Source organism: Perognathus longimembris, chromosome 21, assembly GCF_023159225.1.
Source record: "Perognathus longimembris pacificus isolate PPM17 chromosome 21, ASM2315922v1, whole genome shotgun sequence".
NCBI lineage: Eukaryota > Metazoa > Chordata > Mammalia > Rodentia > Heteromyidae > Perognathus > Perognathus longimembris.
This window is the reverse complement of record NC_063181.1, coordinates 42993030-43021029: the sequence shown is the minus strand read 5'-3', so window position 1 is coordinate 43021029 and position 28000 is coordinate 42993030. Positions and strand designations below refer to the sequence as shown.

At 34.6% G+C, this 28000-nt stretch overlaps 1 protein-coding gene across 2 annotated transcripts in view; it reads left to right on the top strand.

The window, feature by feature from the left end:
* The window catches only part of Sgcz (sarcoglycan zeta), a 246332-nt gene that overhangs the window by 103712 nt on the left and 114620 nt on the right, over nucleotides 1-28000 (top strand). For both annotated transcript variants that reach the window (XM_048330456.1, XM_048330455.1), the window contains exon 2: nucleotides 3789-3890. In XM_048330456.1, the coding sequence (XP_048186413.1) occupies nucleotides 3789-3890 (102 nt within the window). The remainder of the gene's footprint in view (nucleotides 1-3788; nucleotides 3891-28000) is intronic.

The following is a 28000-nucleotide window of genomic DNA, read 5'->3' as shown; positions in this document are numbered from 1 at the left end:
ATGAGGGACGAGGTAACAAACAGTACAAGTAATGTATCCAAAGCTTAACGTATGAAACTGTAACCTCTCTGTACATCAGTTTAATAATAAAATATTTGAAAAAAAAAAAAAAAAAAGGAAGCCAAAGACAGTGCTCAAGCCCTGAGGTCAAGCCCCAGAACTGGCAAAAAGAAAAAAAAAAAGCACCTTTATTTGCATAAGTGAATTTTATCTGATAAAACAGAGATAAGCATTTGTCTATGTGCATTTGTGTTGTGTTCAGTAGTAAATATAGGAAAGTCACTGAGCTTAAGACTGATAACATTCCCTTAATTAATAAGCATACGCCACATACAATATCACAGTTGGCTTTGGATATCCACTGTACCTGTTTATAAGCAGTTTATTAAAGCATTTTGAGATTAATAGTCAAATCAGAATCACATTTTTGGAAGAACTTGTTTTTACTGTCCTGTCTGACAAGGGGTATTTCCACAGCAACGCATCGGAGAAACGTGCCAGAGCAGTTTCTTCTGACACAAGGAAATAGATAGACAGCCAGGTGATCCTTAATCCAACATTTCTAAGATAAATTCAAGCTTATTGTCACACTATGTATTCTAATATTTTTGCTTTCTGCAGTACTCACTTAACCTTTACTTTACCTGTGCAATTGTTGCCTGGTTCTTAGGTCTGGAGAGTCTTCCACCTTCAAGGGCTCCATATACAAAGTTAGAGAGAGGTAACAAATTTGATTAAAAATGTACTCACTGCCTTATGTGTGAAACTGTAACTCCTCTGTACATCAATTCAACAATAAAAAGTTGGTGAAAGTTTAAAAAAAGTTAAAAGCTATAAAACGTTCTATCTTCTGGTAACTTTTGTTAGCCTTAGACTTTTATGTAACATCATTTACAGTCTTTGACTCATTCCTGTTTTGGGAGTCCTCTTCTGCGGTTTCCTTGTCACTGCCCATTCTGATAATTAATGAACAACCATTTAAGAAGCATCACTCTTCAGATTTCTCCTACTTTGCCATATAACCTTCTGTCATTTCTCATTTATAGTCTTTCTGTCTGTTAATTCTGCTTGTTGGTGTTTCATAGATTATTATCTGGCTTTGAAATCACACACTCATAAGCCTATAAATGACAACCATGTCACTTAAAGTCTTTTGGAAATGCATGAAGACCTTGTCACAAAGAAAAATACTGTTTTATTCTTTGACAAATGTTTGCTTTCTCTCATAGATCATCTCCAGTGCTGCTTGCAATTCTCCTATTTATGCACTTAGTTTTGATTGGTTCCTTCATGAGTATTCCTGTGGCAGCTTTAAACTTCTTCACTTGTCTCAAGAAACAAATTCTTTACCTCTATAGTAAGCTTAATTCAAGCATAATCTATTACTTTTTCCTTTTTTGAAAAGATTGTGAACTCACTTCTTTGTAACCAATCTCTCTTCAATTTACTTTCTTCAAAACATTGCCCACATTGATTATTTTCTATGTTAATACCATCATGTTACATTATCGTTTTTTGTCTTTTTTGGAAAGAAAGGGTGTATAATACGCCATGTACCAAAGTCAGTTACAGGGACAACAGGGATAAAAGCATGGGGAAGAAAGACAAAAGAAAAAGGCATAATTTCAGAGGGTACATTGGAAAGAACAACAGCAAAGATAAATCACTTATTTCTAAATCTTGTAGTTCATTTCACTTAGGATCATCTTATGTGATCATAATGCTATTGAGCTATTGTTCTCTTTTTTAGGACTGTCCTACACACGTACTAATTGTTTCCAATGAGTGAACCTATAGAGCTTATGTTTCTTTGGGTCTGGCTCTCTTACTATTATTATTTTCCAAGTCTTTCCATTTCCCTAAGAATGGGGCAGTGTCATTCTTTCTAATAGATGCATAGAATTCCATTGTGTATATGTACCATATTTTCTTGATCCATTCATCTACTGAGGGGCCTCTGGATTGGTTCCATATTTTAGCGATGGTAGATTGTTCTGTGATAAACACAGTTGTGCTGGTAGCTTTAGTGTGATATTGCTTGTAATCCTTTGAGTAAATCACCAAAAGTAAGGTTACTGGGACATGGGGGAGCTCTATGTTTAGCCTGTGTGTTTATCAGAACTAGGGAAGGGGAGCATCACAATAGAGAGACAAAGGATAAAAGGCAAATCAATGCAGAAACAAGACTTACAAGACACTATGCTGTCAACCAACTGTAGATCTCAGAGGAGGGTAGGAAGGGAATCAGGAGGGGGGAAGGTGGGAGAAAAATGAAGGAGAAGGTAAAAAGTTTGATAAGAAATGTACTCACTGTATGTGGCTGACAATAAAGTAAATTAAAAAAAAAAAACAGTGTAGAAGTTGGTGCTGTTGTAGAGTTCTCATTTCCCTTTTATACTGACCACAGTTTCCTTGCATGTCTAAACTACCTCTTCCAAATCACACCATGCCATTGTGGAAGGCTTTCTCTTGGTCTGTTGCATACATTGTTTCGCATGTTAGTTTCTGGCCCTTGTGCTAAGCTGAAGCACACCACAAGCAATCATTGTTCCCCTATGTGGTTTTGACAGATGTACTCACTGAAAGTGACAGAGGTAAAGTTTGCACAGATATCCCAAAATAGCAAGAGTCTAGAGCTAAATAACTGCTGGAATTTCATCTAAATATTTTACTTTTCCAGTTTAAAGAATTGTGAAACCTGTAATTATTCGTGTTTCTCTGTCGAATCACCAAGTCCACAAAAGGCTCTTTCACCATATTGTTTATAGTTATTACCAGGTGGTGGTTTTTTATTGACTTTGTAAACCATACCCATAATCCAGCCAGATAGCCTTCTGGAAGCTTACACTCTAGTCATTTCAAGCCACTGAGCCATTTAAGTACTCTCTTCCTTTCTCCTCTGACAAACTGATTGAACTCCAGAGGCCTTACATTCTTACTCCTGGATTTTCTTTCTCTGCCCCAAATAGGTTCTCATTGTTCTTTTTTATTTTTTCTTCTCTTGACTTTCCAAAGCAGGAAACCGTACAACTAGCCATATCCAATGACTTGTTCTTTGCTCAATGTTGCCTACCAACATGTTCATTTTGTTCCCCATACAGCAGCTTTCTCCTGTTGAAATTTAAAATTTTATAAACTTGTATCAAAGTCTCTTCCTGATAAATGGTTTGATTTCTTACTAAATGTGAATCCCCTTTCTTTCATATTAGTCTTCTGCTTTTACTCATTTTATTCTGTCTCTTGAATATTATTTGTGTATTGATCTTATACTTCTCCATAGATGACTATTTACCTAAAGATAGGATATGTGTTTACTAATGGTTTGACTGCTCAAGCACCATGTATCCTTACACCAATCATCAACTAGTTGCTAACGATCATTATGCAAAATAGAATATTTAAATATTGTAGAATTATTTGGATATTTCTAGCAATATGATTATAATTCTTCAAAAAGTTTTTATTCCAAGTCCAGTGGCAAGTAGGATACCCTAATAAACAGTCAAACTAATGAATGAAGGAACTAAAGGATTTGTTCATAGGTCAATCATAGTCTCAAGTAGAGCAAGGAAGAAACATTGGTCTTTCCTCTTCTGTCAGTTCATGTTACTTAGAGCCCTTTGTACGTATGCAAAGAACTGCAGATTCATGAAGTGAATTCAATCTCTCATTTTCCTGAAATCATCGCTGATTTGATCTCACTGTTTCTCAAATTAGGCCTAAGAAAATGTGGCCATACATTCATTCTCTAATTAACCTAAAAGTGAACTATATTTCATTGCTTGTAGGATGGTATGGGAAATCTGAGAGTCAACAAGAAGGGAATCCGACTTGAAGGTATATCTGAGTTTCTCCTTCCATTGTATGTGAAAGAAATTCATTCCCGAAAGGTATGTGATACTGCCTTTGGCTTACTATAAAAAACGTATGTAGAGTTTGTGGACTACCTTGAAATAGGATAGTAGACTCCCCTGAACTCTTCATGTTTTAATTTTCTTAAGCTAAAGACCTAATTAGAGAAATTCAAATAATGAGATAATTATTAAAAAGAGTGGGAAGTTTAATATCAAAATAAAAGATCAGAAATTTTGACCTGAAGGTCAGGTAACTTTTGTAAGTCTATGAACTTTGCCCTTTAATTTCACTGGAAATTAAAAGCACACCATTAGAGTAGTTCCAAAGGGGGACATTTGAGGTATTTACAATAAGATTAAAAAAATACTGACAAGAATTAATTATTTTGATTCATTATATATTACACACTTTTCATCTTCAATGGACATGGTTTGGCTAAAAGATGAGTTTTTTAATGACCAAATCACATTTATTTGTGGATTTACATTACTTAAATGAGGCAGAATATTGACATTTGAATTTATATGTTAATTCTGTATGTGTTTTATAATTTAGTAGCATGCTAAATCCAAGATTATAGACTACTTATTGTACATTTGATAGAAAATATTCCTTCCCAGAAAGTAATATCCATTTTATGCTACATCAAAAACTTTAAAAATCTAATAGATATCCTTCGTGTATGCATATGTAGAAATACATGGGCACTATATAGATATAAATTTATTAATATAGAAATAGTGGGAAGTTCATTGTATAAAAGTAATAAGATATAATCCTTATTTCACAAATGAGAAATCTTTTTTAGAAGGAAATCATATTCAAATCTACCAATATTAGCCTATAGGTTCTATAGTAAGCCATAATTTGATTAATGCCCTTCAATGCTATTTTTTTCACTTAATAGCAAAGTAAAATAAGGAAAAAAGGATTGATATCATAAATTTGAAATTAGGATAAAATTTTAACTCATTTTTGTAATACCTGAAAGATCTTTTTCACTCAGGTATGGAATAACTTATTTTGATACAACTTTATTTTCCATAGTTACTTTGACCAGATATATCTGGCCATACAAAATTAAATTTAAAAATGATTAAATTGCAAAAAAAATTTGGAAGAACATTTGATTGTAAGTATAAAATTCTGAGTACTACTAAAATAATTGTTTAGACCTTTGGGTAATTTTTGGTTTTGTTTTTATGAAAAGTGTAAGCAGCATTCTTGTATATCATTCTGCTCATTTGGCAAAAGTTTAATGTTGAAAGAATTAGATATTTGAATATGGAAACCAAGGGTTTTTAATATTATAAGTGTGAGAGGTATCATAGCCAGAAACTTTTGAAAATTTATTAAAATTTACTAAAATATATTAATTCCACAGACAGGAAAATTGTTTATCTGTAAAGTCATTTATGATACTCTGTGTGTCTGGAACTAGAACTTTAATAAAAGCTACTGATCCACTAAGAATGGAGGAGCCAAAAATTTATTTCCTAAATTGGGGTGACTTTGATATTCTAGTACTGAGAATGTGGATGGTTGTCAAAAATATCAGTGGCTAAAATAAGGTGTGGAGCACTAATTTTGCAATGATGAAGCAGGAGGTGGTAGCAGCCAGGTTTTCTAGTCTTGTTACCTGGGAAAACTTAAGTTCAGAAGCATTTCCAAAATCTGCTGATGATATTGATTGAGAATCACAGCCTCCCCTCCTTATCCAAAAGTACTGTTGCTTATCCTTTCCATGGCCTTTCTTTTATTATTCTGTGTCTACCAATGACTAGAAAACAAGGCAACATACAAAAAGTGGAATCATTGGTATTCAGGGAGTAAATCGGATTTCAGATTAGCAGTAGAAGACAAATAAACTCTGAGAAGAATTTTCCTAAATGTTCACTGCAATAAACAAACAAACAGAATTAAATATTTTATAGGCAATTTCTCTATTACCATTCATTTTTTTTCTGAATGTGTGCAGTTGTTCATTCCTGTCGTGCTGTTTAAAAATACAACCCTAATTTGTCTTTTCTCACTTTTCATTAAAAAGTAAATTCATAGCTAGATATTGAAGGATTATACTTAGCCACTCTCTAGAAAGAAATCTTGATATTTTCTGTTTGAACCCACCCTGCTGAGGAAAGCCCATGAGATTATTATCCTCAATTAAGCAATAATGAACTGTGACTAAAGCAGTAAAGTGCTAGCCATGGAAAAAAATGCTCAGTGTAAGTATGAAAGCCCCAGGGTTTGCAAAATAATAACAACAATAATAAAAATAATAAATTTGGCAGAAAGTTTTCAAAATACTTAATTCTTAAGTTAAGAACATAAAAACATATAGCCTTTAAAAGATTTTAATTATTCTTTCTTTCAAATAAATATTAAATAAAAATTGTGCATATCAAACCTGTTCTAAATTTCATATACTCAAGATTTTATGGTAAGATTCCAGGATTCATGTATAATGTAAATAAAATGTATTCACTTTAAAAATTTCCTAGGTTCAACTACACTAGTTAAAATAATATTTTGTATGACTTTGTGAATTTCCCTTCCATTTAAGCAGCCTATTGACTTCCTTATAATTAGCCAATATTCCACTCAGAATTTTCTTAAGTTAGAATTTTCTTTCAGTGCATGTAGTTTTTAATGATACATGTGAAGAAGTAAGTGACATATCCATACTGAATAGAAAATATGGTCTCCCATAAGCATGTATCTGTATTTGGTGGTAACCAAACAAACTTACTTAGTTTTTATTGTTGTCCATATTAAAATACTATCTCCTTTTTTATTTTCAAAACTTTTTCTAAGTGTTTTTCATCTGAACAATACATCTTTCAAATTGAGTACTATTATTTTCTAAAAGGATTTTCTGAACATGTACCTAGTAAGTGTTTCGAGGTTTCAAGTAGAAAACAGATGAAGAATGTACTGTTTAGCTTACCTTACATAATGCTAACAATGATAACATTCTGTGTAAATCTTACAGGAACCGTGTCTTATATTAGGGCAAACAGTTAGAAAATCAAGGAATTTAATAGCAAGACAGCAAGATTATTAAGACATGTAATCCATCAGACTTTCATGAAATGTAATTGGAGTCTCAAGTACTAATGGGGCTCAATTATATAGATTTCACAGATAATTACTTGCAATATTTGATTCATGTATTTGGAACCAAATTAATTATCACCAAACTCCCTATAAAACTAACTGCCCTCTCGTTTGCATTTTGATTTTCCGTTTAATATTTCTTAAAGTTGCTATGTGATCCTTAAAGCATCCAATTCCAGTTCCAGTCCCTGGATGGAAAGAAAGAACATGAGCAAGGTTTGCTTTCACTCGTATGACCATAGAGCTGATTTAAAATACATGGTGCTAGGTTAGATTCGGCTTATAGTCAGTTTTATGGTTGGTATATGTAATTCTCCTTAATCAAGCTCTGAAACAAAGCATGGGGCTGGATTAGCACAATAAATGTCCTTTCTGTGTACACAGTATGCCAGCATCTTTCCCTGTCTGTTTACATTAGCATGCAAATGTCTACTATGCAAGTTACTCTCCCATATAAACTAGCTCATGAAATGGTATCTGAAAGTTTCTGTAATTTTTCTACCATCATTATTTTCATTAATTTCTACCTTTAGATGCTCTATAGAGATGACATTTATGAAGTATAACAATGTCTTTTTAATTCATGTGTAAAACAGCATAAAGCATTTCAAAATCTTTACATTCAGAAACACACCCATATCCACATTATTGTATACATCAATATATTATTATGTGTATACACATATAAAAGGATAGAGTAGAGAGACATGTATTATTTATAAGTATTTCATACAATGTAAAATATTAAGAATCTCAGATAAATTGGAGAAGTTATATTTGGGTTTAGATATCAGTGTTTTGTAGAACTTGTCTTTGTCATTAGGAATAAGGTACAAGTCCATACCATAAAGAAGCTGGTATATTAACTTCATGTTTTAATTTCAGACACTGTTAACTCCCTGCAGTGTAATTTGATGTGACTAGCTGCTCTCCAAATTGTCCTCATCCATCTTCAGTTTCAGTTTTTCCATAATTATATCATTTTAACTTTGTCAAATTTCATAATATTTATGCAGTGTGTACCTTTAATTTCTTGAACACTTTGGTCTTATTTCTACAAATGAATGGTGACTGGACTCAACACCAGTCATCTTACCAAAAACTCCATTCTTTGTTCAATATTCAAATCTTTCTTTATGGTGTGTATGTGTGTGTGTGTTAAGCCATTGCTAGGTGATTCTTAGTGTTTTTTACTAGAGAGATTGGCAAGAAGAAAGACTGATTGGGGGGGTTACATTTTTTCTTTATAGTCAACGTGATGTACAGAGGGGTTACAGTTTCATACGTAAGGCAGTGAGTACATTTCTTATCCAACTTGTTACCTCCTCCCTCATTTTCCCCCAGCCTCCCCCTCCCTCTTTCCCTCTCCACCCATGAGGTGTACAGTTGGTTTACACCATATAGTTTTGTAAGTATGAACACATAAGATGATGGTAAGCAAAATGAACCTCAAGTTACAGATACACGTGGTACATCACTCTTGTTATTTTCAACATACCATGTGAAACCTTGTCCCCTGTTTTTTCTTTTGTATTCCCTTCATGTGGGTTTTACCCCTAATATCACTGTAACCGATTTTAGTTCCCTGGATATTGTATATATGTGTACTGAAACTAGGGAAGGGAAAAGGAATACAAAAATCGGGAGACAAAGGATAAAAAGACAAAACAAACATTGATTTGTCTTTGTCTTCTGAGGGTCTTGGTGCTCCTACTTGACAGTGATCCAGACAGATCTATGGACTTTTCTGCCTTTGCAAAATCTATCTTGTACTGTATAGTATATTCCATTCTTGAGCTTTTCCAGTGTTATCTGCTGGCTACCTCCTTTTTCCTCTCTAAAAATGGACTATTTTAATTAATACAAAATATTGACAGTCTTCCTGATAAGTTAAGAAATGCTAAGACGTTGAATTTTGGAGTTTTGATGACAATCATCACTATCTTCCATAACGTTTACCAGAAACGATAAATCATCTGTCTTCTAGGAAGCTATGTATAGAAATAAAGAGATGTTAGTAATAAATACAAAATTGATAGCACTTACTTGTAGGTTTAAATTTTTTAATATGAGATCCCAATGAAAATATGAATATATACGTAAAGTTTGGCTGTCTCAGAGATGTCCTTGAATACATCCAAGTATCACATATGTAAACATTAATCCACCCATGTGTTTACTGGTATACTTTTAAATAGTAAACAATAAACTTCATGAAAAAGTTAAATATATTCCTGGGCACCACAGAGATTAATAAACATTACTTTGTGCAATATAGTTTCTACTGGTGACTCCTTAGCCTTAAATCCAAGTTACTAAACAATTTATTGTAGCCATATGTAATCTTTTTCACATATGATCTTAGCATATCCTCTACAACTATAACAAAATGCCATAGTTTGGGAAAATTATAAACAATAGAATCTCATTGGGGCACAATTTGATAGACTGGGAATTTCTGCGATTATATTTGATGAGAGCTTTCTTCTTGCTGCATTATATTGTGATGAAAAAAATCACAGGAAAGAGAACAAATAAAGACAGAAAGAATATCAAACACTTTTTGCAGCACAGCTATTTCTGGAATAATCACTTTATTGTGTTTGTGAATATAGTATATTCATTACATTGCCTCTTAATGATACTGTCTCTTACCAATGTCACACAGGAAATTACACTTCAAGATGTGTTTGGGGGAAAATATTCAAACCATGGGTCATTCTCTTTAGCAAATCAATATTCTTATTTATGTGGATAAAAAAGGAAGAAAGTATAGGAGTGGTGTGAACACATTAGACTATTTTAGAAATGAAAGAGAGAAATATTAATACCATCCATAACAGGAAAACCTCATAAAATTCAGAGGTCCAGTATTTCTTGGCCTTAAAGGGGGAAACTAACAAATTCAGCAATGGTAATCACTGGACACTATGTTGAAAATGAATTATGCATCTTATAGCATGCATGGGGGGGGAGGAAATGGGTAGAGCGAGGGAAGGGAGTGACACTGTACAAAAAGAAATATTCTGTTTACCTGACATATGTAACTGTAACTCTTCTGTATATCACCTTTATAATAACAATTTTAAAAAAATTTAAAGGAGGAAACTCCAGCGATATTTCTAAAGGATTTTTAATTGTTACATAGATGTCTTCTAGAAATTACACTATCTTTCCTTTCTGGTGTCTCTCGGCATTACTGAAGCCTGAAAAGAAATGATGATTCTCTTACTTAGTTGTTTCATCAAGTCTTTCAAATAACTCACATGTGGATCTTCACTTCTCCCCCTCTCCAACAAATCACATATGTATGTGCACACAGTGCTGACTTAGACCTCTATCTGTCCCCAGGAGGGATGGGAGACCATGTTCTAGCAGTCCCAGGACAAGAGGCAGCACACACCTGGGCAGGCTTCCTGGTGCAGGGTCAGACGCCTCTGTAGCCTCTGTGAAGTCGCATTGTCAAAAGCGAAACCAGAAAGATGCTCACAAGATCAGCTTCACAATTCTGTTATGATTCCCGTGCTGGGGAACTCAGGAGACTGTCTCTAAAATATTTTTCTTGAAATTCATCCTGTGGAGTTTGTTGCCAAATGGGCGCTTAAGTGCTCTAAGATTTTTTTTTTTCATGAGATGGAGAGAATTAACCCACTGTAATCTCAATGACAAGAGTGGCATTAAAGGATTGTTCATTTCTCACAATGATACTGAAATGAATTACTATCTAGGGTTTTTTTTTTTCTGTACACTAATCTCACATACTCAAATACTTTATCCAAAGTGGCTCTGTGGCTCAAGTGGTAGAGTCAGGAACAGAACTCAAATACATGATCCACTAAATTGATTTCACAATGCTTTTATATGCTTGGTATACAGCCTAAAGAAATGTGTAGGGCAGCTAATAGCAAATTAAATATATAAAAAGTACACCTATGTATTAGCTAATATACATGAATTAGCTAATTGAATATACATTCAATGTATGTGTAACAAACTATTCCTTAGCAGCAATGATGTTCCTGGTATCACAGTGGAGAATATTGTTAAATACCTTGAACCACAAAGGACAAAGTGGAAAAGTCTTGTTGACTTATAGATATAGGGAATTTATTTATTTATTTTGTTGCTCTGAGGATTAAATCCCGAGCCTTGTACTTCCTAGAAAAATGGCCTATTTCTTGAAACATAGTCCCAGCAATTTACATATTTTGTAAATATAGGTTTTAGAAATGAAGAAAGTTTTGTTTCTTTCTTTTTTCTTCCTTTCAGGCTTGTCTCAAACCCTGTTTTCCAGTCTCCTCTTTCTCAACTCTGATTTCAGTGGGGCGTCACCACAGTGAAGTTTTAACTTGTCATTACAGCGTATTTACACTCAGAAAAAGATCTCGATATCTGGGACTAGGAACCTAATTGAGAGAATTGAGACACAAAATGGTCGGTGCCTTCAAAGAATATAAACTAAATCTCTCCAAAGAATATAAATTAGTTCCCTACAAAAAGGTCCTTCCCTGTCAGAGGAGACAACTAAAACAGCTTCTAAAACTGCACCATATTTGCACTTGAATTTAATTTCAGTAAGACTTCTTTTTTCACGTTTCAGTTTCTTGTTCTCAAAAGTAAGACCTCAGAACTACAAATAGTATGAATATCAATGACAATAATTTGATTTGAAATCTAAATAATTTAGCCTGAAAAAGATGGCTTTGATCCTTGCCTCTTTGGTAGTGGTAATTTGTCATGGTGGTTGGGGGACAGGGCTATCAAAACAACCACCATGACAAATATTAAAATAAATTTCCCCACTTTAAAGTTCCATGTGATATTATAACCATGATTTTGCCTTTCTATGCTCTTCTACAGTGCTTCCTCCCTCATTTTCCTTTGGTTACCATTAAGATATCAACCAGTAATTTTCTCTTTCTATGTTAATTAAAGTTTCTTTTAGGTGTTAGGCAATCTCCTACAAATTAAAACTTGCTTGGAATTGGCATATTTCTTTAAAAAATAAGTAAATTTTATTACCAATTTACAAATATCAATATTCTTAAAATCCCAGTGACCCAGTGATCAACAAAAGTATATATGTATATATGTACATATATGTACATTTACATATATACATATAGATTATATACTAGGTTATATTATATAGATTATATATTGTATTTTTATATATTATACATATATATTACTATGATTTTTTAAAATTTAATTTTGAATAGATAAGTTCTTTTATACTTGAAACACTTATGTTTACATCCTGATTTTACATCCAATTATGCCTCTCATATTTCTTTTTTATTTTTTTATTTTTTTTCAAATTTTTATTATCAAACTGATGTACAGAGAGGTTACAGTTTCATATGTTAGGTGTTGGATACATTTCTTGTACTGTTTGTTACCTTGTCCCCCCTACCCCCCTCCCTCGCCTCTCATATTTCTGAGGTTTCCAGAAAATGTGACCTGTGATCACTGACTCTCCAATTTGATGTCCTTTTAGGTCATAACACAAAAGTAGTTTGAAATAAAACATTAAACAACCTATTCTTTAAAATTATTTAACCATTCTGGGCTATTATTTGTCTCTGATCATCCACTCCTATTCTATCACAAACAATACCGCAAATGCCTTCTATTTGAGTGTATATAAATTATCTCACCAAATAAAGCACACAAGAATGTCATTTAGAAATATGTGTCTTTAAATGTTTATTAAAAACTTAAGATATCATCAGACTGTAAGTCAATCCACCGCCCATGCTACACCCCATTTGATTCCCAATATTGTCTTGTGATTTGATCTCTTTCTTAATTATAGGACCTTTCTCTTTGACTGACCAAAGTTTAGGTTAAAATCTACAGTTTAGAAAAAGAAAAGAAATGGGTTGTGAGAGAAAAAGTGAGAAATTCTGGAACTATTTTCAGATTAGAAAAATTCAGTGGAGACCAAAAAATAATTAAGTATTTAGTTAATTCTTACACAGATTTTCAACACTGCAAAATTTAAAAAACAGGTTTTGAGGCAAGTACTCTAACACTAGGCCATATCCCCAGCCATCCCCGTCCCCGCCCCCAGAAAAAGGTTTTTTTTTTGGCCAGTCCTGGGCCTTGGACTCAGGGCCTGAGCACTGTCCCTGGCTTCTTCCCGCTCAAGGCTAGCACTCTGCCACTTGAGCCACAGCGCCGCTTCTGGCCGTTTTCTGTATATGTGGTGCTGGGGAATCGAACCTAGGGCCTCGTGTATCCGAGGCAGGCACTCTTGCCACTAGGCTATATCCCCAGCCCCCAGAAAAAGGTTTTGAAAGATAAGATTTTACTGCGTGATGTTCTTTAACCTTGAAATCACACTGAGGTTGAATTGCATGGAGCTAATCTTTAATCTGCAAAAGCCATTAACGTTGAAATTTTGCCCTCCTGTTTATGATTTACCATCAGCATCACAAGGTTTCACTCAACTTCTAGTGTTTTTATCATTTGGGATTTCTCTTTTTCATTATGATCCTTGAAGAGCTGTACAGAGGACTTGCCGTTTAACAATGCAGTTCATGAGTACACTGCATGTTTTTTCTTTATTGTCAAAGTGCTGTCCAAAGGTGGCTACAGTTTCATACATAAGTCAGTGTGGAGATTTCTTAGCCAGCTTGTGACCCCTCCTTCATTTTCCCTCACCTTCCCCCATCCCCATTACTCTCACATCATGAGTTGTGCAGTTGGTTTACACCATATAGGTTTGTTTGTTTTGGTTTGGGTTTTTTTTTGGCCAGTCCTGGGGCTTGAACTCAGGGCCTGAGCACTGTCCCTCGCTTCTTTTTGCTCAAGGCTAGCACTCTGACACTTGAGCCACAGCGCCACTTCTGGCTTTTTCTATATATGTGGTGTGGAGGAGTAGAACCCAGAGCTTCATGTATACAAGGCAAGCACTCTACCACTGGGCCATATTCCCAGCCCCACCATATAGGTTTGTAAGAATTGCCAATGCATTGGTTTGTCTTTTATCCATTGTCTCCCATTTTGGTATTCCACTTCCCTTCCCTAATTCCAATATACATACATAAAATATCCAAGGTAGCAAAATCAGTTACAGTGACATCAGGGGTGAAAACAATGGAAAGAAAGATAAAAGAAAAAGGGCAGAATTCCACATGGCATGTTGAAAATAACAATGATTCACCATGTGTTTCCATAACTTGGAGTTCATTCCACTTAGTATCATCTTATGTGTTATATGGACATAGCTACTGAGCTATTGTGATCTTCTGCTAGGACTATCCTAGACGTGTAGTAATCATTATCAATGAGGGAAACCATTGTCTAGGTTTCTTTGGGTCTGGCTCACTTCACTTATGATTTTATCCAACTCCTTCCATTTCCTTACAAATAGGACAATGCTATTATTTCTGATAGAGGCATAGAATTCCATTGTGTATATGGACCACATTTTCCTGATCCATTCGTCTACTGAGGGGTATATGGTTTGGTTCCATAATTTAGCAATGGCAAATTGTGCTGCGATGAACATAGTTGTGCTGGTGGCTTTAGTGTGGTATTGCTTGTAATCTTTTGGGTAAATGCCCAAAAGTGGGGCTTCTGGGTCTAGCGGAGCTCTATGTTTAGCCTTCTGCAGAAGCTCCACACTGCTTTCCAGGGTGGTTGAACCAGTTCACATTCCCACCAACAGTGTAGTAGGGTTCCCTTTTGGCAACATCCTATCCAGCATCTGTTATTATTAGTTTTGATCATGGACATTCTTACTGGGATAAGATGGGGTGATATGTATTTCTTTTATGGCCAGTGATGGTGAGCACTTCTTCATGTGTCTCTTGGCCATTCACATTTCCCCTTCAGAGAAGTCTCTTTTTAGGACTCTAGCCCATTTGTGGAAGGGGCCGTTGGTTCTTTGAGGATTTTTTTTAAGGAATTTAATTTTTTTGAGTTCTAAGTAAATTTCAGATATGAGGCCTTTGTCTGTTGTATAGCCAGTAAAGATCTTCTGTGGGCAAGCAATGTCCTTTGCCATGCAGAAGCTCTGCAGTTTGATGCAGTCCCATTTGTCCAGCCTTTCTATGATTTGTTGCATTTCTGGGCCTTTATTAAGGAAGTTTCGTCCTGTGCCAAGGAACCCAATTGTTTCTCCTATTCCTTCTTGCAATGTTTTCAGGGTATCTGATTTTACCCAGGAGTCTTTGATCCATTTGGAACTGATTCTGGTGCAGGGTGATATATACGGATCTAGTTCTAGTTTGTTACAGGTGTTGAACCACTTTTGCCAGCACCATTTATTGAAGAGACTCTTTCTTCCATCCTCTTTTTTTAGCTCCTTTATCAAAGATCAAGTAGCGATAGGTCTGTGGGTTCATTTCTGGGTCTTCAGTTCTATTTCAGTGGTCCTCAGACCTGTTCTTGAGCCAGTACCAAGCTGTTTTTAATACTAAGGCTTTGAAATACAGCTTGAGTTTGTTATTGATATTGAAATTCCTCCAGCACTGTTCTTCCTGCAAAGGATTGTTTTTGCTATTTGGGGTCTTTATTGTTCCATATGAATTTTTGGATTACTTCCTCTATTTCATTAAAGAGTGGTGTTGGGATATTGATGGGTATTGAATTGAATTTGTAGATAGCCTTTGGCAATATTGCCATTTTCATGATGTTAATCCTCCCAATTCAGGAACATGGGAGGTTTTTCCATATCCTTAGTTCTGCCTTAATTTCCTTTTTCTGGATTTTAAACTTCTCATTATACAGGTTTTCACTTCTTTGGTTAAGGTTATTCCTAAGTATTTTATGTTTTTTGAGGCTATTGCAAAAAGTGTTGCTTTCCTGATTCCAGCCTTGCTTTTCTCATTGTTGTCATACAGAAAAGTCATTGCTTTTTGAGGATTTATTTTATATCCTGCTACTTTGCCAACACTTTGGATCAGCTCAAGTAACTTGGGAGTCAGTCTATGGGTTCTTTAAATAAAGGATCATGTTATCTGCAAAGAGATAGACAGTTTAACTTCACCTTTCCCTATCTTGATCCCCTTTATATCTGCCTCTTGAGTTATTGCTCCTGATTTTAAAGGAAATGGCTCTAACTTTTCACCATTAAGTATAATGCTCATTGTAGATTTGTCATAGACAGCCTTTGTTATATTCAGGAATGTTCCCTAGAATCCTAGTTTCTCCAAAGCTTTCCTCATAAATGGGTGCTGGATTTTGTCAAATGCTTTTTCTGTGTTTAAAGAAAGAAATCATGTAATTCTTGACATTGCTCCTCTTAATGTGGTGTATTACCTTAATTATCTTGCATATATTGAATCAGCTTTGCATCCGTGGAATGCATCGGTTTGGTCAAAGCGCATGATTTTTTTAAATGACTTGTTGAAGTTGATTGGCCAGAAATATGTTAAGAAGTTTTGCATTGATGTTCATGAAATAAATGGGTCTAAAGTTCTCTTCCTTTGATTAATCCCTGTCTGGTTTGGGATAGGGGTTATACAGACATCATAGAATGTGTTTGGTAGTGAACTTTCACTTTTAATATCATTAAGGAGTTTGAGGAGTATTGGTGTGAGTCCTGTTTTGAAGGCTTTATAGAATTCTACTGTGAATCCATCTGAATCCGCTCACTACTAAGGAACAGTACTACACTGTTTCTGGAGTGCAAACTTGTTCAACATCTCTGGAAAGCAGTGTAGAGGTTCCTCAAATGGCTAAATATAGAGCTTTCCCATGATCCAGCAGCCCCACTTTTGGGCAGTTACCCAACAGATCGCAAACAAGACCATACCAGCACAATCACATTCATGGAAGTATTATTTACCATAGCTAAAATATGGAAACAACCCAGATGCCTGTCAGTAGATGAGTAGTAGTATAGTAGCATTCCCATTTGGCCACATCCCTGCAAGCATCTATTATTTGTTTTCTTGATAATGGCCACTCTAATTGGGGAGAGGTAGAATCTCAATGTAGTTTTGATTTGCATTTCTTTTATGGCCAGAGATATTGATCATTTCTTCATGTGTCTATTGGCTATTCTTTCTTCTGCTCCAGAGAAGTCTCTTTTTTATTTCGTTAGCCCACTTATTAATAGGGTGGTTGTTTCCTTGAGGATTTGTTTTGGAGGGGTTTAATTTTTTGAGCTCTAGATATGTTTTTGATATGAGACAATTGTCTGTTGTATAGTTGATGAAGATCTTCTCCCAGTCTGTGAGCTTTCTGTTTACATTGCTAGCTATGTCCTTTGCCACACAGATATTCTGCAGTTTAATGTGATCTCAGTTATCTAGGCTTTCTTTGATGTGTTGGGTTTCCAGATAATTATTTATAAAGTTTCAACCTGTGGCAAGAAACCCTAATGTACCCCCATCTCTTCCAGTAGTATTTTCAAGGCCACACTAAAGCTACCAGCACAACTATGTTCATTGAAGCATTATTTGTCATAGCTAACATATGAAACCAACCCAGATGCTGCTCAGTAGGTGAATCGATCAAGAAATTGTGGTATGTATACACAATAGAATTATATGCTTCTATCAGAAATAATGACGTTTCCTCATTTGTAAAGAAATGGAAAGATTTGGAAAAAAAATCATGCCAAGTAAAGTGAGCCAGATCCAAAGAAACATAGATAACATGGTTTTACTCATTGGTAATAATTAGTATATATCTAAGATAGTCCTAGAAGATGATCCCTTGATTTTAAGTCATTCATTTTTTTATCTGTTTACTTTTTCTGGTGATTAGACAGTTCAATCTGCAGTCTGCAGATCTAATGTTGCATAGGCTTTTACATAATATAAAAGCTTTACAAACAGTACAAGAAATGAATCCAATGCCTAACGTATGAAACTGTAACCTCTCTGTACATCAGTTTTATAATAAAAACTTAAAAAAATAAAAAATATTTTAAAAAAGCTTTACAACAATATATTTCTATACATTTAATTTTTTCCTACTTTGGTAGAGAATTTCTTCCTTATAAAGACAAAAATATCTTCATTATTTTGTTTAAACAGTGCAATAGGTCTAATAAATATGAAGACTTGCTAAGTACTTATCTAAACATTTACTGTGTGGCCAATACTAATTCTTATAATCAAAATTTAATTTATTATAGTTTTTCACTATTTCTTATATAGTTATTATAAACTTTCCTCTCATTTAGATTACATATTTCTGTGTAATTATTTATCTAGAAAACTTTTATTATAATGTCCAGTCAGTACCCTATTTTCTTAATTAAATATTGAGTTTCATTTTGGCAAGCAATTGACCTCCTGAAATATTGGACCAATGTTGTTGTTACATTAGATGCTTTGGTGATACGTTTAATGCTTTGCTAGACAATCTTCCAGTTGCTCTTGGTACTCATGCATAGTTATTCTTTAGACTCAGCTGTAAGTCCTTAGGTCAATGAGGTCATTTTCTGGTCTGAAGTGTCACTTCCAGGAATCTATGATCTCTACTCCCAACACCTCAGTAATTCTCCCAGGATTCTTGGGCAGCACAGATCTATGCTATGTGTCTCTGTCTTTGGTCATAGACCCAATGAAAGATGGCTGCAGAATTCTGAATCTCTTCCTTTTCACTACCCTGTCCCTCTCTGTCTTCTAGCTTCCAACAAATTATGTGGCATAAAATTCTCAAATTTAGAATAGTTACTGCTCTTTGGCCAAATTCTAACACTATCATTTGAAAGTGTTAAACATTTTCAAGGCAGAAAGCATTGTTAGAAATGGAATTATTCTCATTTGTTTTTACTCTGCAAGCGTGTTAATGATTATTGTCAGAAATGCATTTGGAAAATTTACTTCAATCTGTAACAGGTTTAAATAAATGTTTATAATATACAAAATAATACAACCAAACATAAAACTTGTTTCATGTGTTTTTTGTACCTAGACCACTGTTTCCCCTTCCTTAATATAACTTTTATTTTTGAGGTGCACAAAACACAGTTAAGAATTTAATCTTTATAGTATGGAATTTAGGAAATAAAAGCACACTCCTACCTCAAAAAATAAGAAGATTGTATAGGGTTATATGCCAAACAAAAGAGAGAACAATAGAATACTCTGATAGTACAGACTTCACTAAAAGGACAATAAAAATCTTGAGATGGTCATTAACTCTATGCCTTAAGAAAGGAAGATTTTATCTTTAACATATGACAGTAGGAATTTATCTTCTTACCCACACCTCTTTATGTGTATCAATGTCTTTATCAATCTGTCTATCCATCTATCTATCTATCCTCTATGTAGCTACCTCTATAAAATGATCATGCACTTGTGACTTATTTTATAATAAGAGCTAAATTCTCCTCTTCTCATTCCATGGAAATTGTACAAGAGAAGCCACATCATTACCTACTTTTACAAATTCTCCCTTTAAAAGGAAGTATTTTGGAATCTTCTTGATTGTATGTTATACTATAAATTGATACACCATACCACTACTTTACCAACATTATTTCCAGAACTTTATAAGTAGAATCATATAGTAAATAGCATTTTGAGACAAGTTGCTTTCATTTGGAATAATCCACTTTGAGAGTAATTCATCTTGTTGCATATACTAAGGTGACTGAATTGTAATGCTAGGCAGCATTACACTGTATAAATGGACTATAGTTCCCTAATTGATTTGCCAATCGAGGGGCTGTGAATATGGCCTAATGGTAAAGTGCTCTAAAAACAGCATTCAGAACACACACTAAATAAAACAGTATAGGTTATGTGTGTTGTACATGCACCTGAGAAAAAAAGAAAAGGTTCGCATGTTATATTGTGAGCTTAGAAAGATTACAAGAGAATATCAAGAGGGGAATGAACAATGTGAACCAGGCCAAGGATAATTATAAAACTGAGAATGCAAATTACACTTTCTCATTTGCTGTGTTAGCTTGTTTCCATTTTGGTCAGTGCTAAGACAGAACAATAGTTTACTAATGTGGAGTAATTAGCTTAGGAAAGGTATAGACACCGATACAGAAAATGGTAAAATGCTGAATTCTTTTTCTTTTAGCAATATATGCTATCTCTCAGATCAATAAAATTTCTATAATTTCAAAATAAATTTCAGTGGGTCACTGGCCTTCTTCACATAGCTGTAATTAGCTCCAGGTTTTGGTGTGTTTTTTTTTTTAATGGACTAGAAAGGAGTTGACATTAAATATGTGTTTATTTATAAACTGAGCCATTGTTTACACTCTTTGGGATTATTGTAACCTTCATACACGAAGTGACCCAGTTCATCATGTTTAGAAGTCCAAGTCACAGGTGAAGATTCTGCAGTGTGAACTGTGAATGTCAATTAACTGGGTGTCTTCCAATGAAACAAAGCGTTTAGTTTTGATTCTTATGCTTTCCATTATTTCTAAAGCTATGTCTTGGGGAACACAGAAATATTTCCTCCGGAATCACATTAGACTATTTATGTAAGGGAAATGAAAAACAACATTGGCAATTGCCTCTTATTTGTGTTCTGTAAAGAGCCTGAGTATAATTTAAGTGTGTTTGTTTCTACATATATCATCTTCCTTTTTCACAAGGTTTTTTCTTAATTTGCATCTGATATATGTAGTTTCACTGAAGATTTCCACATATTCTTTATTTTTTACTTCCTAAAACTCTTTTTCTTTAGAATCCATTTCAGTTTTTTTAAAGACATCTTTGACTTAGTTTTTAGATCCTTTCTGAAGTATTTATGGGATCAATATATCTTTGGTAACTTATGCTAATTTCTCCCAGGTAAGAAACCAACTGTTTTTGTATTTTGAAAGTAAAGAATTTTGAGGATTTTCAAATTGTTTAGATCTTATATAAGAGTACATTCCACTAAATGTGTTTTGTGCATTATTGAAAAAATGTTAGTGATAGCTATAATCTAATAACAAGGTGTGTTATATATAGTTTTAAACTATAGTTTCAAAAGAATAGAATGATAATGCTTTTTATGCTATCTAACAAATGAGAGAATTAAGGTATGAAGCTGTTCCCTGACTTGTCTAGTCACACTACAGTAAATGATAGAATCAGGATTTTAATAGAGACATCTCTAGCTGTCTTTATAAAATTCTCTAGATTACATAAAAGTAATATATGAGACACAAAATAGCAAGTATCAATAAAAAGAATAATCAGAGCATTCATACATTTTGTAGAAATGCAAAATAGGACTCTTACTGTAAATCAATGCCCTAAACATTAAAAAGCAAAGCAGTGACCTAGCAATCTCACTCCTAAATATATTCCTCCAAATGGAAATCAAATATGTTAATGTGAATGAGCACAGTAGCCCTATTTACAACAATTGCAAAGTAGGAGCAATCCAAATGTCCTTTAATGAATGGATAAGTTATGATGAATTCATATGATAGAATTTTATTCAGCTATGAAAGTAAGTGAAGTAGTGATACAGTGTGTCATATTTTAAAATGATGAACTTAAAAATATTGTGAGAAATTAAACAGAGACTACATGTTACATATCATATGATTCTGTCCTTTAAAATATCCATTGTAATATCATCTTCAGTGAAGAGAGAAAATTAGAAGATACTAGTAGCAAGAATAAGAAGTGAGGCATTGTTGATAAAAGGGTTCACCTTTAGTGTGGTTTTGTTTGTGATTTGGCAAATGCCCAGGAGTGGGATATAACCCTATACAATGGGACACAGGGGAGCTCTATGATTAGTCTTTTGAGGAACCTCAATACTGTTTTCCACAGGTGCTGGACCAGTTTACATTCCCGCCAACAATGTAGTAGAGTTCCCTTTTGGCCACATTCCCATGCATCTGTTTTCTTGATAATGACCATTCTAACTGGGATGAGGTGGAATCTCAATGTAATTTTTGTTTTTGTTTTTGTTGTTGTTGTTTTTTTTTTTTTTTTGCCAGTCCTGGGGCTTGGACTCAGGGCCTGAGCACTGTCCCTGGCTTCTTTTTGCTCAAGGCTAGCATTCTGCCACTTGAGCCACAGCGCCACTTCTGGCCACTTTCTGTATATGTGGTGCTGGGGAATCGAACCCAGGGCCTCATGTATATGAGGCAGGCACTCTTGCCACTAGGCCATATCCCCAGCCCCTCAATGTAGTTTTGATTTGCATTTCTTTTACAGCCAGAGATGTTGAACATTTCTTCATGTGTCTATTGGCTATTCTTCTGCTCCAGAGAAGTCTCTTTTTAATTCTATAGCCCACTTATTAATAGGGTGGTTGTATCTTTGAGGATGTTTTATTTGGGGGGGGTTACCTTTTTTAGCTCTACGTATGTTTTTGATATGAGTCCCTTGACTGTGTGTAGCTAGTTAAGATATTCTCCCAATCTGAGGGCTTTCTATTTATATTGCTAGCTGTGTCCATTTGCCATTCAGTAGCTCTGCAGTTTATTATGACCTCAGCTATCTAGCCTTTGCTTCATTTGTTTGTTGTGTTTCTAGATCATTATTCAGGAAGTTTCTACCTGTGCCAAGGAACCCTAATGTATCCCCTATCCCTTCCTGTAAATTTTCAAGGACACACTAAATCTACCAGCACAAATATGTTCATTGTGTATTATTTACCATAGCTAAGATATGGAACCAATCAAGAAAATGTTATAAATATACTCAATGGATTGTATGCTTCCATCAGAAAGAATGGCATTGTCTCATTCATAACAAAATGGACAGACTTGGAAAGAATGATGTTAAGTGAAGTAAGCCAGACCCAAAGAAACATGGACTCCATGATTTCCCTTGTCTCTAATAATTAGAATATGTCTAGATAGTCCTAGCAAAGTATCACAATAGCTCAATAGCTATTTGCAAATGACCATATAAAATGATGCAATCAAAATGAATGCCAAGACATGGAGACAAGAGGTTTTTGTTGTTGTTGTTGGTGGTGGTGGTGGTGGTAGTGGTGTGTTTTTTTAATGTACCAAGTGAAGTTGTTTCTTTTTTCTTTCATTCTCTCCCCCACTGGGGTTTATCCCTTTTTGTTTTTGATTTTTGTATCCTGTGTCTTGTATATATGGTTAGCTGATTTGTGGAAGGGAAGAGGAATAACAAAATTATACTCACAAGACACAATGCTGGAAATGAACTTTATAACTTGGGGGAAGGAGGAGCCAGAGGGAGGAAAAGTGGGATTAAACAAGGGAGCAGTAACAATATTTGACAAAAATATACTCATTACCTTGTTATAGAATAAAGGTACACTTGCTGGATGCCAGTGGCTCCTGCCTCAATTCTAGGTCCTCAGGAGGCTGAGACCTGAGAATCTGGTCAAAACCTGCACAGGTAGGAAAGTCCATGTGACTCTTATCCCCAATTAATCACAGAAAAGACTAAAGTGGAGCTGTGGTTTAAGTTGCAGAGCACTAGTCTTGAGTAAAAATTCAGAGGAACTGTATCCAGGCCCTGAGTTCAAGCCACAGGACCAATATTAACAATGTTATGGCTTTGGGGTAATAAAAATTTCTGTAGTTATATACAGATAATAGCTAACAATATTGTTGACATATTTAATGCCTTTTAATTGTGCACTTTAAAATAATCAAAATGATAAATTTTAGACCATGAATATTTACTACAATAAAAATAAAGGCAAGCAAGCTAGATTCCTGTGGCACAGGCCTTAATTCTTACTATTCAGGAGGCCGAGATCTGAGAATCACAGTTTGAAGCCAGTGGGGATTGGAATGTTTGTGAGACTGTAATCTCCAGTTAAGTCACAGAAAAAGCTGCAAGGGGCTCAAGTGGTTGAGTTCTAGCCTTGAGCAAAAGGATGTCAGGGCCAGCATCCAGGCCAAGAGTTCAAGACCCAGGACTGGCAAATTAATTAATTTGTAAAGGCGAACAAAATAGATCTTCTTTAAGCATTTTTAATTTTTTATGTTTAATAGCTTTATTATTACAGTTACATAAGATAATGAGTACATTTGTTTTTAAACACCTCATTTTTTCTTGCTTACACCTCCCTCCAGATATAAAAAGAAATCCACAGTCACATAATTAAGGCTAACCAACGCTCTTGATTATATTTTGAGATCTTACAGTTTCCATGTTGTATCCAGGACCACATAACAGAACCAACAGTACACTCACACACAATATACACTTGTTTATACTTGTTCTCCTTGCCAAAAGGCATTGTTTTTCTTCTCCCAAGTAGGTGAAAACACATGAACAAACATCAACAAATCATGTGCCTTGTCATTGTTCACCCAAAGGCAGTAAGTGTCATCATTCCCCTAGCAGACATGGCTAAATACTCAGAACCTTAGGCTGCATTCTGGGCTCCCAGTCACCACATATACCAGCTCAGCACACTAAACATCATTTGCTACTTGCGATTCACCTTACAAACAAAGAAACCTGTTTCTGTTTCTGTAGACAAGCTAAGCTAAGCTGTGGAATTCTTAGCCAGTGGGCTAAATGGACTCCAATGTCTGAGTTCAAATTAGGATGCTACTATCACCACCTAAAATAAATACAATAGCATGTTATAAATATTATTAAATTTTGTTAGTGGTATCATGGAAGATCTATACATTATTGTTAATAGTAAAGTGACATATAGAGGTGATAAATATAATACTGATATTCTGTAAATACTAAACCTTTCCATTCCTTTCCCACAAATATAAACCTGAACTTGTCAAAAGTGTAAGAACTGATAATAATGCCACTATTTTGATGGTAATGGTCTAAAAAGCCCTTGTAAAACAGTACTGTTGATACTGCGCTAGAAAAGACACTTTTTTAATATACTTATTTATTGTCAAAGTGATGTACAGAGATGTTACAGTTTCATCCGTTAGGCCTTGGGTACATTTCTTGTACTGTTTGTTACCTCCTCCCTCATTCCCTCCTCCTCCTCCCCTCTCCCTCTCCCCCCATGAGTTGTTCAGTTGGTTTACATCAAACAGTTTTGCAAGTATTGCTTTTGTAGTCATTTGTCTTTTTATCCTTTGTCTCTCGATTTTGCTATTCCCTTTCCCTTCCCTAGTTCTAATACCAGTATATACAGTTTCCAGGGTACTCAGATGAGATACAGTCATAGCGCAGGTACAACCACAGGAAGGGCATACAAGAGGATCATCAACAATAGAAGCTACGGTTTCACATGGCATGTTGATAGTAATTACAACAGTGATATAACAGTTATTTCCAGAACATGGAGTTCATTTCACTTAACATCATCTTATGCGTTCATAAGGACACAGCTCTTGTGATCCTCTGCTGTGACTTGCCTAAACCTGTGCTGATTATTCCCTATGAAGGAGACCATAGAGTCCACGTTTCTTTGGGTCTGGCTCACTTCACTTAGTATAATTTTTTCCAAGTCCTTCCATTTCCTTACGAATGGGGCAATGTCATTCTTTCTGAAAGAGGCATAGAATTCGATTGTGTATATGTACCACATTTTCCTGATCCGTGTGCTGGATTTGAGACTAGAAAGCACAGATATCTTACAAGGAAATAAACTATGAATTTGGACTGTTTTTAACTGGACAGAGATCTACAGTTTAATATACCTGTTCATGGACTCTTATCCATTAATATTATCAAAAAGCAAGGCAAAATAGAAGCACATTTCTTTAGATAATAAATAATGTTCAGTTAAGTTTCCCACTCAGTGTCCCAGTAAGATAGAGAAAGGAAAATATGGTCTACTTTATATCTTAATCTCTCAGTTTCTTAGACAATTCTGTTAAAACCATCATCAGATGTGTCTGGGTACTGCTAAAAGTGTTCATGATAATTTTGCTAATTACACTGATAGAAGCTTTCAGAAGATAATAATGGGAACACAAATCACTTCAATTGTTTTAAGGGCAATTTTATGAATGTTTTAACAACTTGAAAAATGTTCAAAAACTTCAATATGTCAAATTCTTTTTTGAAAATAAACCTTAAGAATAGTTTTATTCACTGGTGTTGCGCTGTTTGCTACTAATTCGTAAACAAAAGTTAGTTTTCCTTCTTACTTCTTGTTTACATAGAGACATGGAATTTGAACTCCGAGCTTCACATTTGCTAGGAAGGCGCTTCACCCCTAGGACCCATCCCCAGCCTTTTTGACTTGGCTTGGTTTTCAGAATGGGTCACTGGTTTCCTTTCCTTGATCTTGACCTGTGACCCTCTGTCTCCCGCACAACTTGGATGAGTCATCACCACTAGGCCAATTTATTGATGGAGAAGGAGGTTCGCTATTCTTTTTGCTTCAGGCAGGCCTCAAGCCACAGTGTTCTTCATCTCCTCTTAAATAACCTAGCACGCTACAATTTTCACCCCTTATAAACAAAACTATAAACCATACTTTCCTATAAGTCAGCATGTATTATACTAACATAACATTAACATCACTGATGTAATAGGTTTACTACATCAAATCCGATCTACCTAATACTAATCCTATCTACCTAATACAAAAATGGGAATTCTCTGGTAGAAAATGTCACCTGTAGACATTTTTTGCACATTTATATACAATGCCCAGCACAAAATTTATAGTATTGCACACATACAAAGAAGCACACAGAAAAGACAATAGAAAACAAACAACAGGACAAAGCATACACTTTTACCATTGGAATAAGTAAAGAAGTTCTTCAGTAGGAGTTATTTCAATGTAATAATGCAAATAAAAAGAGACAAGTTTAAGAGTTTAAGAGACAAGTTTAAGAAAATTAGCATAAATTATATATTTTTGAATGAAAATGTTTAATATATAAAATTAAGGAAAAATGTTTCCTTTGAATAGTGAATGGAATCAGAAAATAAGGTTAATTTATAAATAACCTAAATTGAAACTAAAAATTTCTAAGACAGGTTTCAACTAAAAATACTCAAGCTAATATTAAATGCAGTTTTATAAAGTGTTTATTCAGAAGGTGATGATTAGAGTAAAAAATAAGTCAAATATTTAAAAGCAAAGTATTTTCAATCTAAGTCGTTGGATAATTGAAAATAAAATGATAAAAAGATATAGCATATAAATCTGGTAAAAGATAGTGTAGCTTAGTATAGTCAGGACAAATTGACTTGTGTAGAATAAAGAGAAACTACATTTTAATAATAAAAAGATAAATTCAAAAGGAACACACTGGAATCCTAAATTGACAGGTATATAAGAATTTCAAAAATGTAAATAAAAAGTCAAAGAGATAAAAAAATTGAGCAAAATTGTTTTAAAAGAAGAGAAAATCATATTGCTTTTATTTGGAAACTAACAGTTTAGGAATATAAGGAAGGGCTGCCTCTTGTTTTTGTAAATAAAATCATAGAGGTATACAACTACTCGAGAAGAATCTGTGGGTGCTTTGAGATACAGAGAGTACAGTTGAGTGGTTAGGATGTACACACACACACACACACACACACACACACACACACAAATAAAATATTTACTGTCTGGATTGCTAGAAAAAGTTGGCTGGCTCTTGTTTTAGAAATCTGCACCTCTGTATTTAACATCCTAAATGAAGTGACTACAGCAGGTGGCTTGAGAGGTTGCTGTTGCTTATGGTTTCTTAACACACTTAAGCATCTAGTATAAAGCAGAATTATCTACTCAAAGTGCTCTTAAATGGTTTAGGAGAAGTACTTTCTATTTATACACAGAAGGATTGTTGAGAAGATTATAGGGCTAAGCAGAGGCCAGAGTACATGGGGTTGACTTGATTCTTTTTATAAGTAGAGAATGTTTATTTTCTGAACAATCAAAAGTGCTCATGTCCTGAATGTCTGAAATGCAATGGCCTGCTGACACAGTTGTGACAGAGAAAAGCGAAGGGAGAGCTTCAGACACATAAATACGTTAAAACGTAATTGAGCAGAATGAAAAGGAAGGGTTCCTGAAATGACTTAGGAAAACTGCTCTATCTTGACTGTCCACATGAAAACCCTTACGAGACTGGCCTCCTTGTTTGTGGGATTAGTTCCAGAAAAGTTCCAATATATTTGAGAAAGGCACATAGAAAATGATGAGCTAAATTATTATATAGGCTCTCATTTCCCTGTTTGTATCAACAGAAGGAGTATGTGTTAAAAAA